The sequence below is a fragment of the Phodopus roborovskii genome, unplaced genomic scaffold, assembly GCF_943737965.1.
Source record: "Phodopus roborovskii unplaced genomic scaffold, PHOROB, whole genome shotgun sequence".
NCBI classification, from domain to species: Eukaryota; Metazoa; Chordata; class Mammalia; order Rodentia; family Cricetidae; genus Phodopus; species Phodopus roborovskii.
Genome location: NW_026126447.1, coordinates 21,931,783 through 21,949,182, shown reverse-complemented (window position 1 = coordinate 21,949,182; position 17,400 = coordinate 21,931,783). Strand labels below are relative to the sequence as shown.

The following is a 17,400-nucleotide window of genomic DNA, read 5'->3' as shown; positions in this document are numbered from 1 at the left end:
AAGCCGAACTGGGCAGCATCTTCTTGTGATTAGCTCATCTCACTTAGCATCAAACACTTTCAATACATCCAAAGCACAGCGTATGTCAGAGCTTCCTTTTAAAAGACCGAGTAGCACTTAAGAGCAATCACTTTAAGCATAATTTTTTAAGTATTTGAACTTCCCTGTACATACTCAGTTATGAAGAGAGAGTATTTCTCTGGAATTTGCCAACGTTTGACTTAAGCATTCATAACTTGATAAATTTTTGTTGTTATCTTCTGTATCTTTGACAAATTTAAATTCCTTCCCTTCAATACAGTTCCTCACTTTTCCTGCATTTCATTCCAACCATATATTTTAAGATTTCATGAATATAGAGTAATGATTGGAGAAAGAGAAGAATTAAAGACTATGAAACTGAGTCTTGTGGTGTACACCTTCAATTCCAGCACTGGGAAGACACAGGCAAGTAGATCTCTATGAGTTTGAGGCCAGCTTGATCTACATATTGAGTTCTAGCTCAACCAGAGCTAGACCCTGTCTCAACATCTAAACCCAGTCATAACATTCTCAGCCAAGTGTCCACAGAAGCTGAGAGAGAAAACATGAGAACGGCATCTGGTGACAGGGGCTGCTGGCTATGATGGTGACAGCAAAGAGTTATCAGACTTTTTTTTTTTTTCCAATTCTAGATACATCGGAGTCCATCCTAGTCTAAGTAATTAGAAGGCAGCATACAGCAGCAACATGAAACTCAGGGAAAGAAAGCATCGGGGCACAGGTTCCAACCTGCTGGTTGTTCTCTACCAACAGCTGAAGTTTGTTCATAGTATCTTCAGCCTCCGCAGCCTCAATAATGCCAGCACTGAACGCTGATGCGCACACGCAGCTAAGCGTGTAGGCGAGGACCTAAGAAGAAAATGCAACAGAAACAATGTTTGGTCACAGGCAAAATCAAAGACCTTGGCTTAGGTGCCATGGCTCATCTGTCAAATTCTCCAGAAGAACTGAATTTAGATATAGATACTCCAAACTGGGTACCAATTTGCTGTCTGATTTATATTGTGCTTCATAACAGGGTCAAGATGGGTATCATCTTAGGTGGGTTTGGAGGCCCAAATGCGAACAGTTATGAGAGAAAACCAGGATTCAAATGTGCGACTACAGACTCGAAACCAACACACAGTACTGTCAACAACACAAGGAAGTAGATCTTTACCAGCTAAAAAATGCCATGAACTCCTCCCCAGACTCATAGGAGAGGACAGTAAAGATGTGAAACACAGTTGTGTTTCCATTCCCTAGGAGGGACTGAGTGCCCCAGGGAACAGGAGTGAAGGCTTGGTAGTTAGATACACAGTATGAAACTGAGAGGGCTTTTTTTTTTTTTTTTTTTTTTTTTTTTGGTTATTTTTTGCAGTTGTCATTGTATAGGTGGGAAAACTTAGTAAGCAAACAAATGGGTATAGGAACAAATAAATAAAAACTGTTAATGGGAACAGAGACAATACTGGAGAGTCTTTCAAACTTATATCTGCAGGGTCAGATATAAGTTTGAGAAAGTCAGTTTCTGCAAACTTGTTCCTGCTACCTCCCATGTTCACCATCAAACCCTTTCTTATAATGCTGTTCAGATTAAGAAGAAAGTTCCACTCCCAGTGCTGGTTGATGTATAAAAATACAAGTAGCTTCCAAGGAAGAAGCCATCTATAAAACATCTAAGGAGGGGCAAAATTACTTACTGAAGGACTTTTTAATCAAATCATCACAGCAGACAAAAACAACTGTTAAAAGAACCTTGTCTTCGCTGATTAATCAAATTGTTCTTTCTTCTTTCACACACACACACACACACACACACACACTCTCTCTCTCTCTTTCTACATATGTAAATATATTATATACATATATGTATATCTGTGTGTATATATATACACATACACACACACACACACATATATATATATATATATAGAGAGAGAGAGAGATCATGCTTCACACTACTTTAAAAATAGAAATGCAGTGTATACCTAGAACAAAACTTCAACCCTCTGTGCCACAAAGAAAGCCCCCAATTCAACAAGTCCCATTGCTGAAAGCAGAGGAGCCGAGCAGGGAAACACAACAGCCATTATGTGCCCATCAATAGCTTGTGGGAAGGCTGGGAGAAAACAGAATCTACTCTAATGAGAGGGAGACTCCAGCCCGGCTGGCCACAAGGTCATCCCTGCCCTCCCAAAGGCGGGAGTAGGCAATTCGGCTTTACCTGAGCACAACAGAGAAGACATGACACATGCTTAAAGCATTCCAGCTAAACATGGGTCATATATGTCAGTGGTGTCACACCAACTCTTCACATAGTTTTCTGCCACACCAGGGTGGGGGGAAAAAAAAACTTTCACCAAAAATGGTAAAGGGAATTTCCTCAGTAATTTGTCATACCAGTGGGCATTTGTTTGTGGTTTCTTAAGCTTGTTTCTGACTGGTTTTTTTAAAGATACATTTCACTTGAGGACAATTCCGAAAGCCCTCAATTTAAACTCCAGAAGCTCCATTTCTTGGGAAATGATGGTAGTGATGCTGCCTGGGATTTCTGTATTCTCTAATGGTTCTTATCTCCCACACCACATTTAAGTCCAAGTGCTACTTGGAGGCCTCGTGGTATAATATAGGCGGCTTGCCACTCAGATTTCCTCCTTCTTGGTAGCTGTAACTGAAAATTTCAGTTAGAGGGTTACCTAATTCCATGGGGAAGAAAGCAGCAGCAATGAGAAAGAGGAAGACAGCAGAGCAAAGCGAAGCAAAGCGAAGCCCACGTCCTACCTCCTGAAACGTCCTGCTCTGGCTCCCACTACCATCTAGGTAGGCAGACAGCTTCCGCAGAGATGCTGCCACATGAACTCGTGACTCTGTGTGGCTGCTGTGGCTCATGAGGGACAGGGCAAGTCCAACTCCTAATACACAGCCGGTGCTTGGACGACAAAAGAGACAGTGTCAGAGTCATACCATGACTGTTCCACACTTATGCAGGAGCTCATGGCGTTCTGAAGCTGAAGTCAGATGGCAAAGTTCTATTTCTACCTGGTTAGAAGTGCACTGTGACTTCTGAAATGTACCCCTGTACTCTCTTCTCAAGCTGAAAAGTTTATATCAAGACAATTATGCAGCAGGGTTAGAGCTGTAGCTCACTAGTAATGCACCTGACTAACATGACTGTGGCTCTAATTTCAATCCCCAGCACAGGCTTTTAAAAGAGGCATATATGGGTGCATACACATGTGCGCTCTCTCCCTCTCTCTCTGTATGTCTGTCTGTCTCTCACACACACACATTCACACAACTCTCTCTCTTTCTCTTTCTCTCTCTCTCTCTCTCTCTCTCTCTCTCTGTCTCTCTCTCTCTCTCTCTCTCTCTCACACACACACACACACACACACACACACACACACAGGAGAGTGATCTTCCTCATACACACACCCTAGCACCATCAGCACCAACAACCAAACATCAGCTATCCCCCTGGACAGAAACAAAGAAACCACAGAGCTTGACTTAAACTGGTGAGAAACAGCTCAATTTCTGCCCTCACAGAAATGCCACAATCCTTCCCTCTGGCCTGTGCCACTACACTATGGTTTAGCTGCAGGCTAAATTCCAAGGTGGGTGCTGAGGAGCTGTGGTTACAGACAGGAGCAGAGCAAGACACAGGGGTGCTGAGGGCTTGTGTTTCCCAGTCAACTCCAACAAGTGGAATCTCTTTCTTAAAGAGACTGTATTCATCTGTTCACAATGACATTAATCCTCCTTTCCCCTCTGGTCTCTCAGAGCACCACTGGGTCAGAAGAGAAAACGGACAAATGACAGGCTTGTCAAAAGTTACCCCTTGTGACAATTCAATTGGAATCTGGGGCTTTGTCCCAGTTCCCTGAAAGGACACATACCATTTAATGAAAAGGATTGGTATCAAGAAACTTCAAGTTAGTATAACATAGTGCAGCTTTTTAACGTTTTTCTCATTCCTGTTGTTTTTTAACTGGAGGTAATGCCAGCATTTCAGAAAGCATGCTGATGCTGGTTTGACAACCCTGTCATCATAATATCCCTAGCTGAAAGCAGGCTTCCAGGGCTTTTCTCCAATATCCATATGGAAAGCATTTTTTTTTTCTCTTAAATGATGTCTACACCTTTGGCTGGCATCAAGAACCTTCCTATGATCACTTAGGTAACATGCCCCCAAACAGCTCTGTGTAAACAGTGTCCACACCTCACAGTAGACACACGGAGGGAGAGATGAGCTTAGACACGTGCTCAAGATTACACTGGAAACTTTCAGAAGAGTTCAGCCAGAAAGAGGGGACTTCAGTCTTCAGCCTTCAGTTCCATCTGCCATGCCCAAGGCCCCCTCGGACCGTGCATGGTGTCATGATGGCACGCACAAGGGGATAACTCACTGTTTTTCTAGTTTCTGCTGCATAACAAGAAACGCAAGGGAGTCCTGTGTGGAGAAACTAACTCATCCCACTTCTGGCAGGCAGGCAGGGTTGCTGCTCCAGCTCACATGAACCTAACAAACTCAACACCTAATGCATTTCCCATCACCCAAAACCAATGCCTCGTACCCTGGTGCCCTAGGACTGCATGCTTTGAGGCCAGTCACATTTCTTAAGGAAGGCTACTCTTTATTAACATGGATTTAAAGCTTTTGTTTTAATTAGGAATCTACAGGGAAGGCTTTTAAGCTACCCTTCCATATTGACACATGTAAAACAGGCAGAATGAGAAAAAGGTACAATTAGACACAATTTGATTAATATTTTGAAAAGTTAACCTCTGCTCTCCCTTTGTCTAGGTCTTTGCTATTCTTCAGATTTCAAATGGTTCTTCTTTGGAACCCTGTACCAAGTCCCTGTATTAAGTTATGTCCTACACTTTTAGTTATAAACTATAAAGAGGGATTATTTGGGGGCATTATTTCTTCTCTAATTTCAACGTTCTGTGACAGTGGATGTCGTTTTGTTTTGTTTTTGTTTTCTTCAATACAGTATCGTCAGCCTGTGGTATTCCACTTGATGCAACTGGAGGCTCTAGTCCAGAAGTTGCTGAATGCTAAAGAATTGGCTGAGTGAGTTTTATAATTGTTGGGTATACAGAATACCTACATAAAAAAGAGGGAATGCACACACATTCACACAGACACAGACACACACATGCACACGTGTGCACACACACACACTCACACATGTGTGTACAAATCCTGATGCCTATGTTTAGTTGGAAGAAAAACTGAACATATTATACAAGATTCAATCAGGAAAACTCATTTCTGCTTCTTGCCAATCTAAGTGAAGGAAGATAGCTATCATATTTTTATGTACAGATTATTTCTCTCAAAGCTCAAGTAAAAATTGGGGTTTGTTGTTCTCAGTTAACAAGCCATTTTGGAGAGTCTGCTTTTCAAGGTGCGCTTGGCTGAAGTTGTCCTCCAGCACCTTGAGGGACACAGACATAAAGGTTTAAAGGGGACATGTGACTCCCTAAACCAGAATTCCAACTCTACTCAGGGCTGAGATGTTAACTGCCTGTCACATCCTATGAATATATAGTCTAACTCCATGTGTCCATGTTACTATAAATATGCTGCATGTCCTTAATAAGTTAGATACCCTTAGCTGCTGTCCTGAGTTTTAGCATTTCTCTTATGAATCAAATGACCCATTGACCTTTTAAAATGTTTCTTTGTCCCCCCCCCCCAATTTTTAGTATGCATCTAGAAAATATCCCTAAAGCTTTATTCCTTTCATTTAAAATCTTCTGCACCTTAATGTCCTAAGTCTTAAAACCTACTTGAATGATTAACTCACCATTTCCACCTATTTAACTTGCTCTTGAATCGTCTGAATAATAGCTGCCAGCTCTAACTACAAATGGCTTGGGCAGTGAGAGGTCCTATCCTAAAACAAACAATGACAAACAATATGGAAGATTCCCAGTGCCCTCCTTTGTGTGTGTGTGTGTGTGTGTGTGTGTGTGTGTGTATGGACTAGGTGCATGCTTGCACGCGCGCACATGTGTGCGCCCACACATACACACACACACACACACACACACACACACACACACACACATTTTAATATCTGATCACAGTATCAGATATTAAAAGATATTATAAGATCACCATCAGAATAAATTATAAAAGAATACCCAATTTTGGTGTTCGTGTTGTTATATCAACTGAGATATAACAATAATACTTTTCTAAGATAACCACAGATGAATCTTGAGTTGGCTAGCTTATTGTTAGCAATCCTACAGACTAGGTACAAGCCATATAATAATTAGTTTGAATAACAGTTAACATTTGTATAGCACTTTGCCCTTTACAAGGCACAATTTAAATGTTATTGTATTTGTAACAACTCAATAGTAATTAACCAAAGCTCAGGTTGTTGATGGATAACATGACCACAATTAGGGCTGTCAGGACTGCAATGGCAAACGATGAGCACTAGGTGGCAGCAAAATGTTAGCAACAGGCCCAGATACCCAGCCCAGGTGTTTCCTTTCACTCAGTCATTGAGTCAGGGAAGCATGGTGAATTTGCTCTGGTAGAATTCTATCACTTGAGATAGCACACTCCTGGATCATCTACTAACCACTTCTCAGCAATGCTTTCATGATCTTACTGTATGTGTGTGTGTGTGTGGGGGGGGGTTGCCCTAAACTCTGGCAATTTCTTTAGACAGAGGAATACTTTATGCTATATGCCAGATATTAAGGCTGGGCCAAGTGATAGTGGGCAACATCTGCATGTCAATAATGGTGGTGGTAATAATAATAATAATAATAATAATAATAACAACAACAACAATAACAATAACAATAACAACAACAATGCCATAGTGGTAAGTATCAAATTGTTTCCCCCACCCCTCATAGAACTGTGTTCTCCACACTGTACACACAGGACAAAGAAAAAAAATGGTTTTTAATTCAGAGGTCCTAGGCCCATTTCTTAATTCTGCCATCTATAAAGCATGTGACTTTTTCCCATTAATTAATTTATTTAAATTTCATTTTACATTCCAATCACAGTCTCCCTCCCAACCCTCCTCCTACCCTCTCACCTACCTCCCCTCCCAGCAGATTGGTGAATATCCCAACTGCCATCATAGAGCCTTCATCCAATAATTGATAGAACCAGATACAGAGATCCACAACCAAGCACCAGGCTGAGCTCAGGGAATTCAATTGAAGAGAGGGAGGAGGGAACATATGAGCAAGGGAAGTCAAGATCATGATGGAGAAATCTTCAGAGACAGCTGAACCAAGATCATGGAAACTCATGAACTCTGGATGGACAGCTGTGGAGACTCCATGGGACTGAGCATGTGACTTGGAAAAAGTGTCAGCTCTGAGACTTGCTTTCCTTATACAGCAAAGTGATGAAGAGTCCTGCCTAGAGTTGTGATTAGGAGCGAAGCCCTCAAGGAGCAGATATGAAAACATAGCTGCTTACCAACTTCCAGGGGAACCTGAGACCAAGAAAGAACTTCATCCTAGGCTGACACCCAGGAAACCCCAGGATGAGGAAATACTGAGTTCCACTGATGTCAGAGATACTGAAGTTTGGATAGGGAAGGGGTGGGATGCTTGGAAGCTTGGACCTTTAACTGGGCTCTGATGGACAAGCACCTTTCTCTACCCAGTGAGTGAGAAGGTGTTTCACATGGTCCTGTTCTACATTCCTCTGAAGGACTGGTCCCAGGACCCACTCTCACACACTGCTCTTTACTGTGACAGTAGGAATCAAGAGAGAAGCTTAGAAGAGAAAATGAGAGTCTTATCAATCACACACAAAAAAATAAATAAAACTTGAGGTTAAATATACTTAGACATGACACCGTTAAGCACATAAGCACCTATTCCACAGAGATTTGGTCCATCCCAGTCTACCACACATTAAAACACATTCCCTGGAAATGAAGGTGAACAGTGTGTGAGCTTTCTCCACTGTCCCAGTTAGTTAAGAACTTGCAGTGTTTGAACTGTAAGCTTTTCTACAACATCCTAATATCCTGACCCATGGCTACAGTGAGTATCTTGGAAGAATGGGAAGAAAAGAAAGGTTGGGAGTGGGTTCCTTACCTTTTGGTTATCAATATGATAATAGCAATGCATGTATTAAATTCAAAATCTCAATCTGTCATTTGATTCAAATAATAACCATGTTCTTATTCCTCTCATTAATCGTTTTCTATATTCAGAAGAACCCAAAGGTGCTATCAAACTCCCTTCCTATATTCACACCATACACTAAAGACATCACAAGATCCTGAAGGATATTTTGATGAATTGTCAGGTTTCTATTCAGTCTTACCCTACATATAGACAAGATCTTATCACTACAGAGACTAGCTGTAACTGTGATGAAATCGTCCATAAGCTCTCCTGTGTATAGCCACTTTACTCCTTTACCTATTCTTCGAAACTTTGAGTGTGACAAGCTAGATGGTATAGATGCATAACAGAAAAGGGTAAACTATTACTTCTAATCTAGTGTGCTTTCTAGAAACAATGGACTCAACAGTACTCAACACCTGAGATTCCAAAACATAGAAATCAAAAAAGGTACAAGCTATTCTTTACAATATTCTACAAAACCTAATCAAACCATAGTATTCACCAATACAAGTCATAGAAATTAGATTAGTGATTAAATGTCTAACAGTATATTCAACAGTTTTTACATTCTTATTCTTTTATGATTATTTTCATTATTATTATCTTTCAGTATTAGAATGAAACCATAAAATTTAAGGTATTTAGTTAAAAAAAAAAAAGCTCTTTAAAAAGCATGAGGTCTAAATGGGGGTTGGAGAAAGGCTTGTTATTGTTAAACATATTATGAACCCCAATATTATAAATGGGCCTTTCCATTTTATTCCTCATCTTATGGTTCTACAGGAAAATTCAAATCTTTAGAAGCTCTCTTTGCCCACTCCTATTGAAATAATTTCAGCTAATCTTGAAGAGGTTAAGTGACATATCCTGGTCACCAGATCTATGTCTCATGTACAAGCTCAAAACAAAACTGGAGTTTGGTAGCAGGAAGATTAAGCTACAAAAAAAAGTTCTGCATGTAAGCATGCCATCCATCAATGACCTGGTTTTAGAACCAAGAAGTCTTCAGTGCAAGATTCTTCCCAATGGTCACTGAATACTCTCTGCAAAGGAATCTAAGATCAGATCCTGTGAATACTTCACCACAGCATTCAAGAATAGCTGCAAGTAGCGAACAGTCTTTAAGCACTGGTTATGAATGGAACCAACATACTTGTGTTCAAGACTGGGGTCAAAGCAGCAGTTTTCCAGGGCATCCAAGGACTTCATCAGAAGAAGGTTCATCTGCTGGCCAGACATGTCACTAGAGAAGGAGACAGGGGTAATGGACTATTACTAACCACTCAGTTGTTCAAAGTACATGGCATACCTTTGAGTGTGAGGCTCAGTGGTAGGATGCTTGCCTAGTATGCACAAGACTGAATCTGATCCACAGTACCACAAAACAAACAAAATGCATTTTAGTCTAGAGAGATGGCTTATTGGGTAAGAGTGCTTGTCTAACATGTTTACAGAGCCTGCTGATCTGAGTTTGATGACCAGAACCAACATTATGAAAGGAGCCAAAGGACTCCCACAAGTTGTCCTCTGATGTGCACATAGCATGCATGTCCCCCCTACACATACACAAATAAATACATGTTAGTAAAAAAAGACAACAAAAAAAGTCTTCTTCTGTTACTGTCTACTGGAAATATCAGCATTTTTTTAAAAAATATATATAAAGAGGGTAGTGACACCCAGTGGTGGTGGCACATGTCTTTAATCCCAGCACTCGGGAGGATCTCTGTGGAGTTCGAGACCAGCCTGGTCTGCATGAGCTAGGTCCAGGACAGTCTCCAAAGCCACAGAGAAACCCTGTCTTGGAGAAAGAAAAAAAAAAAACAAAAAACAAAAAAGGGAAGTGAAGTGACATTGGTGACTCACATGTGCTCATTTTGTAGACAAGGGATCTAAGAAAAAAATATCCAGTAATTAGGTTTTTGAAGAGTGTAACGAATTACAAACAATAATGCCTAAAAGTTCCTTTGATTTTCTTCTTTGTATTTAAATTTTTAAATCACTGAAGAACAACATTTCAAATAATTCTAAGAATGTAAAAGTGGTGCTTTTGTAAAAATTCAGTGAAACTACGGATACAGTTATCAATCATTCCAAATCTCTCTTAGGAGGGACATGGGATTTCATGTCTCAGTTGTATAGGTTGTCAGTTAGCCTTATTCCTTTAATCATAAAGTTTTTAAGGAGAAAATTCCCCAGCCCTACATTTTTCTGCTCCTATATAACAACTGGTTTTTAAAATTGTCTTAGTGAGAACTCAGACTGGATAGTAAAAGAACGCTTAGTCAGGGGCTCTGTGGCTCTTTCCTCAAGCAAAGCTGTGGGATTCACTCATGCTTTATTACTCAGGGTCCCGAGGGCTCAGCTCCTTCTCTCAGTCCTCACATCATGCTGGATGGAACAACCCAGGAAGACCACACAGCCAGCCAGACAGCACTTTAAATAGCAGCTTTCAAAGCAAGACTACAGCTTGCAAACATGGATTATACTGGGACATGAGGGAAGCATGGGCAGACAGACAGACAGACAGACAGACAGACAGACAAACGGGGAGGCAGGCACACACACACACACACACACACACACACACACACACGAGGTGGGAGGCAGTAAATGAATAAATGCCTTCAGAGTTAGTCTTAGGAATAAATTATAACAATATTTTCAATATATACTACTGAGATCATACTTAGAGCCTCTAGAGCAGCAGTATTCAACATGTGGGCCATGGCCCCTTTGGGGTCACACAGCAATCTTGCATACCAGACATTTACAATTAATAACAGTGGCAAAATCACGGCTATGAAGTAGCACAAAATAATTTTATGATGGGGGGGCGGTTCACCATAACATGAGGAAGTGTATTAAAGAGTTACAGCATTCGGAAGGTGAGAACCACAGCTTTAGAGGTCATGAAGAAGGCAAGAAGCTTGGTATAGCAGCTAAATACTGAGCCTAACTCCTGGAATCCAGTTGCAGAGAGGGAGGAGTGATGAGCAAAGGGGTCAAGACCAGGCTGGAGAAACCCACAGAATCACTGACCTGAGCAAGGGGGAGTGTATGAACCCCAGACTGATAACTGGGAAACCAGCATAGGACAAACCCAGAACTCCTGAACATGGGTGTTAGTTAGGAGGACTGGGCAGTCTATGGGGCCTCTGGTAGTGGATCAGTATTTATCTCTAGTATACAAATGGGCTTTGGGAGTCCATTCCACATAGAGGGATACTCTCTCAGCCTAGACACATGGGCCTGGGCCCTGCTCCAAATGACATGACAGACTTTGAAGATTGCCCATGGAAGGCCTCATTCTCCCTGGGGAGCAGAAAGGGGATGGGATAGGGGGTGGGTGGGGAGCATGGGAAGAAGCGTGGGAGAGGGAACTGGGATTAACATGTAAAACAAGATTGTAATAGAAAAAAGAAAATAAGAAGGGAAGGAAGGAAGAGAGGAAGGGAGGGAGGGAAAGAGAAAGGGAGGGAGGGAGGAAGACAGGAAAGAAGGGAGGGAGGGAGGGCGGGAGGGAAGGAGGGAGGAAGGGAGGGAGGGAGAAGCTTGGTATAACATATCTTCCTGAATAAATCTTAGTTTGGAATTCAAATTCAGGAGAATCATAAACCAGATTGACTGTGATGAGTCTTTCTCTTCTAGGAGGAGGAATCTACTCTGAGAACAGTGGACTACTGATGTGTATTCTCTTATGGGTACTTGATATTACTACTTATTTCAAGCTTTATTTAAATTAATTTTACTTTATTTTATTTGTGAGTACTTTGCCTGCATGTTTGTCTGTGCATCATGTACGTGTCTGGTACCCAAGGAAACAAGAACACAGCAATGGATGCCCTGGGACTGGACTTAGAGATGTTTATGAGCTGCCATATAGGTGCTAGCAATCAAACTTCAGCCCTCTGGGAGAGCAGCCAATGCTCTTAACCACTGAGTTATCAATCTAGTCCCTATCTTAAATTACATTTCTGAGATTCATTTTATTTTTAATTTGTGTCCATGTATGGTGTTGGGACATGAGTACAGGCCTCCTTACAAACCAGGCAAGGCTACTAGAGTCCCTGGCACTAGAGTTACAGGCAGTTGTAAGCCACCCAACAAGGTACTGGGTACTAAACTCCTAACCACTGAGTCATCTCTCCAGCCCCTAAGGTTGGTTTTAGGGAACAAACAAACAAAAATTAGTCTGGAAAGGTAACATTGTAATTACTAAGTAAAACACTAACTGGTAATAAAAAGGAAACTATTTCTGATTTCTCTGCTCTAAAATAAATGAACAAGTAGGAAATAGGGATAATTACATGTTGGTGACTACACTATCAAGACACAGGTCCCAAGAAAAAGATGCTTTGGGCAAAGTTAAAAATCTACAGGTACTCAGGGCCAGGCATGGTAGTACACAGCTTTAATCCCAGCACTGGGGAAGTAGAGGCAGGTAGATCTCTGATTGTGAGGCCCACCTGGTCTACATATCAAATTCCAGAACAGGCAAGACCCTGTCTTAAAAACCAAAACAATCAAATGAACAATCTACTAGTATTCCAAGGGATTCTGCTATGGGTGAGCTTTTTAATGTCCTTTCCCAGGATTCTATGCAGGAAGACAACCTGGGAATGAGGGATAAGAGTGCATGTGTGGATCTCCATGGGATTTTCCAGACAGCAAGGTTAAATTTACCCCCAATGCAAACCTGACAGTCATAAAGCCAATGCAGCACTTTATTCCAAGTTAATGAAGAAATGAGCCACAGCCTAGAATTGAACAACCAGGGCTCGGTCTTGAATGAAAAATATGTTGCTTGGAAACATACCGAGAAAGAGCCAGAACACAGATGGCAAGGAGAGCACACTGTATTTGTAGCACAGCAGCAAAGGGGAAAAGCACTTCACTTTGAAGTCTTAAGCCTTTACAAAACACTTTATGTTCTACCAGACACATGAGGAATGGAAGAGTCGATTCATTCCCATGCAAAGGGCAGGTTCTTTGCTCATATCTAGAGCTGGGCCTGTATGAACATTCTGGGAATGTTTCATTTTCATTTGCAGATATTATGCCAGTTACTCCACTCATCTGCCAGATGTTTCCAGAAGCTAAAGATTTTTCCCTTTAAATGTCCATACCCTCTCTAGTCCCCCCACCCGCCCTCCCAAAAGAAACCACAAATAGCATTTGTTCAAGGTATGGAAATTACAAACATAAACTTAACTTCTAGTTTCAAACACTATGGATGTTATATAACACCAACTAGTTTATCCACAACAACACCAATATTTGCTTTTGGACCACTAATTGTTACCAACCAGGTTGTACAAGGACATTTAGCATCATAGGTAGATGTTTGTCCCTAGATCCTATTTCCGGTGCAGGAAGATGGGGCTGAAGTCTAAGTCACTGCCATTAAATATTCATGGTAACCAGATATTCATGTCAGACTACAATACAATCAACCTGGATGCATAAAGCGCTACAGTTTAATGTGAAAATCAGGAGAAAAAGAAATATGAGCAAAACTAAAATAGATTGATTGATGTGTAGGAAAATCTACCCATCTGGTGGAATTTTCCACCTGGGTCTTTCATATTCCTTTTACTCCATTCACTGGTAATGCTAGCAGTCTAAAAATGAGCAATCAAACTGAATAAAGCACCCAGTATAATATGCACAGATTGGGACCCTTTGGAGATTATTAAATGTAGCCAGGGCACAGGACAAAAGCAGCAATTTGAAGTTGGGTGCATGAAGTTCTCAGGTAACTCAGCGACTCCCAGAACCCCTCTGATGTATGGGGTTCCCTAGTTGTTTCTTCCAGATTTATGGAGATGGCAAGAAATGATCAACAATGACAGGGGTAGGGGAGAAGTTTTTCTTTACTTACAGCACTCGAAAGCTTTTGTTCATGCCTATTAATTATAAAGATGTACTTAGAGCTTTTATCTTAGCCTGAGATGGTTTTCAAGTAACCAATCACTTGCATATTAACTCTTAAAGTATATTAATGCCCATATGATGGTATTTTAGGCAGCAAAATTCACCCATATAAGAGAACAATCAACTCAACCATCTCAGAAAGTTTAGGAAGCACACAACTGTTCGGATACAATGTTTAGGAACCAGCGTGCATACACTCCATCACCTAAATCACCAAGAGGAAACACAGCAATACTTCAATCAACTGTACCTGAGTTTCTCTTCACACAGGCGGGAGAGAAACATCCCCAAAGCAAGGCCCATGTGGATTTGCACGGCTTGAGATTCATCAGCACTTGGTTTCCCAGGTAACCTGGCAGTCAGTGTGTTCAGGATTTCCTCAACCTTCTCTTTGCAAGAGATAATGAAAACCGGCACAAGGAGAGACAAAGCCGTGGCGGCAGCAGAGCGCACGATAGCGCTGGCTGTGTTCTCACCAGAATAGGACTTCTAGGGAATGCCAAAGAAAGAAAGCAGAGGTTAGCCTCTTGTTTAACACATCTATCACATGAACACTACGGCAACACAAGCTTCTCCTACACCTGCCCTACAGACAAAAAAGGAGAATCTAAACGTGTTTGCTGCATACTCTGATTTCAGTTTATGAACCCACCTCCTACCTCGTGAGATCAGTAATGGCCTTTTAAATTTCAAAGACAGAATTCTAAGTGTTCGGGCGCTCTCACTATATAAATTCAAACAGTTTCAATGTTTTTAAAAGCCTGCATGCATATAATAGGAAAGCCAAAAGTAAGGCTGTTTGAAACAAGCCGCATTACAATTGTCCAGAAAGCTAGGACTTGCCCGGAAAATAAAGAATGGGGGGCAGACAGGAGTTTATGTTTACTACAGACAAACAGGTGGAAGTTTAGCACAGGATCTATTGGCACATCTCCCAAAATTTTTGGTGGGAACACAGCCCAGTAGATGGATTATTTCCTACAGGGGGTTAATTCCCTTTAATTAAGAGGGAAGTTGAAACTCTAAAAGCTTCTGGTTAAAAGCAATAACCAGCTATTCAAAAGGAAATGGAGGGCTCTACATGTGCCTTCCAATACTCAATTATGGGAAGAAAAATGAATAACAGCCCTGATAAAATGACAGGGCAGCTGAACATGAACAAAATCTGCAAGAGTCCCATGTTAGAGCACTCCGCCACGCATGCTATACGTTTTCAAATGTGTCTCAAGTAGAGAGGAAAACCTCTTCACCACCCCTTGCTATTGTCTGCTTTAAATTTTCAGACGTGCCATAAAGCAGGCATTGTCCCTGGCAGTGAAAGCATGCCACAGTGTGTTTGAATTCTATGTCTATTTGCTTGCCACGCTCTAGTGCTTTAAGGGTAAAAATCAAGCATGGAGGACATTATACTAGAAGCTAATATAAGGCTTTCCAACGATCAATTTACTTAAACTATTGGACACAGGAAGTAAAGGATTTTTGAAATAGTTCTTAAAAGTGAATAATTTTGTTAAAAAAACGATAAAAAGGTTAAGAGTTGACTCAGAACTGACTAAATGAAGAGACTGTCTCACTGGTTCCTAATAACTAAGCAGAATGATTAGAAATCTCACACAATCTCTTGTTCTGGTGAATGTCTCTGATCTAGCTACTGTACAAGTTTCAAAACAAGTCAAACAAACCAGTACTAAAAAGATGACTTCTCTGAACAAAACCTAACTTCCAACTCACCTCTACATTACCTAGCAAGTAATTTTTAAACCTAGCACTGGACCCTAAGGCCCAGGTCAATACATACCTGGTCCTCCTAAGGGCAAGGGAAAGGGAAACGAGTATTTACAGAGAGGACCATAGGCAATGGATTGAGGGCTAAATTCGTAATCTTAGCAATAGTTCGGGATCTGTGCTACGTTTTTCTTCAAACAACTGCAATCCTCAGCCACTCAGCTGACTGTGCTATGATCTCTGTAATTCCCTAAGCAATGGATACTGATAGTACAAAACCAAAATAACTCTACACCATTGCAGAAGTAAAGTGATTCCACAAGCCCAAAGGGAACATTAGACAACAACAAAGTGTGTATTTCACATTGCTTTAGTCATTAGAATACCACTGTGAAGACAGGAAAGGAGAGGAGCAGTCATTTTTCACATGATTATTTGGTATTTACAAAGAATTTTACTGTTTTCAAAATACAACATTTTTACTTAAATCATTTCACCTGCCCAATCTTTGGTAAGGCAGAAAAGCACAGCAAAGGATTTTTTACTTTCTATCACAAGGAAAATGAATGATAATGGTAAACTGCCAACTCTATAGTCACAAAACTAAGGGGTGGCACAAAAGCTTCAGTCATTAAAGAGGATGCTGCTATTCTTGTCACTTTTATAAATAAGGACAAAAAAGACCAAATGTATTCAAACAACCACTTATCCCACAGCTATCAGCCCTTGACCCTGACTACATATCAGAAAAGGCGCAAGAGCTTTTATACTGCTGGAACCTGGGATAAATCCTAAATCAATCTGAACAAACCACAGGGTCTACACACCAGTCTTTCTAGATGACAGACAGACACGCACACGTGCGCACACACACACACACTCACACCTACCTACCTCTAGTCTATATTTAAGAGCTGGAAATTACTGTACTATATCATAGCTTTTGTGTAAACAATGGCTGTCAGGAAAGTTAACCCTTGGTGATTCTGGTCATTTATACTTCTTGCACTTACATGATAAAAGCAGGAAAAGAGCTGTCCACTGGGGCGGTAATGGCTATCCACAATGACCAGGAGAGTATTAAACACCATGGAAACCCACTCTTTCACTGGAAGGAAATTAGGTTGAACCTGTAGATGAGGAACAACATGAAATGATAGTAGAAAAAAAAATAGAACTAAACTTTATTTTGACATCTAGAGTACAGCCACCTTTTTGTTAAATAATGAAATACTATCATCAAAAAGTAACCTTTACCTGCTTGGACTACATGAAGTGAATAGAGTTGACAAATATATGTCTTTATCTGTTGCCCAACAAGAATACAATTACATGTTATTCAAGACTTAATAGAAGTAGGAAGACAGAGGCTACAACTGAATATACTGAGTTTTCCTCTGCCTGGTTAATTGTAATGAAAAGAATATATGTAAGAGAGATGTGCAAAAAAGAAATTTAAATTTCCCAACTTTATGTCTTACCATTTCACACAGTAGCCAATTAGCCTACAACAGTTTGACCAATATTTCTAGTATTTCTGTTTACTATTACATACACCTGTCCATCATGTATCAT

General features: G+C 40.8%; 1 protein-coding gene across 3 annotated transcripts in view; it reads right to left on the bottom strand.

The window, feature by feature from the left end:
* Focad (focadhesin) overlaps positions 1 to 17,400 on the bottom strand; it is a 289,725-nt gene that overhangs the window by 36,535 nt on the left and 235,790 nt on the right. For all 3 annotated transcript variants that reach the window (XM_051188149.1, XM_051188150.1, XM_051188151.1), the window contains 5 exons: positions 16,839 to 16,955; positions 14,351 to 14,589; positions 9,317 to 9,406; positions 2,806 to 2,953; positions 772 to 891 (listed from right to left, as the gene is read on the bottom strand). In XM_051188149.1, the coding sequence (XP_051044106.1) occupies positions 772 to 891; positions 2,806 to 2,953; positions 9,317 to 9,406; positions 14,351 to 14,589; positions 16,839 to 16,955 (714 nt within the window). The remainder of the gene's footprint in view (positions 1 to 771; positions 892 to 2,805; positions 2,954 to 9,316; positions 9,407 to 14,350; positions 14,590 to 16,838; positions 16,956 to 17,400) is intronic.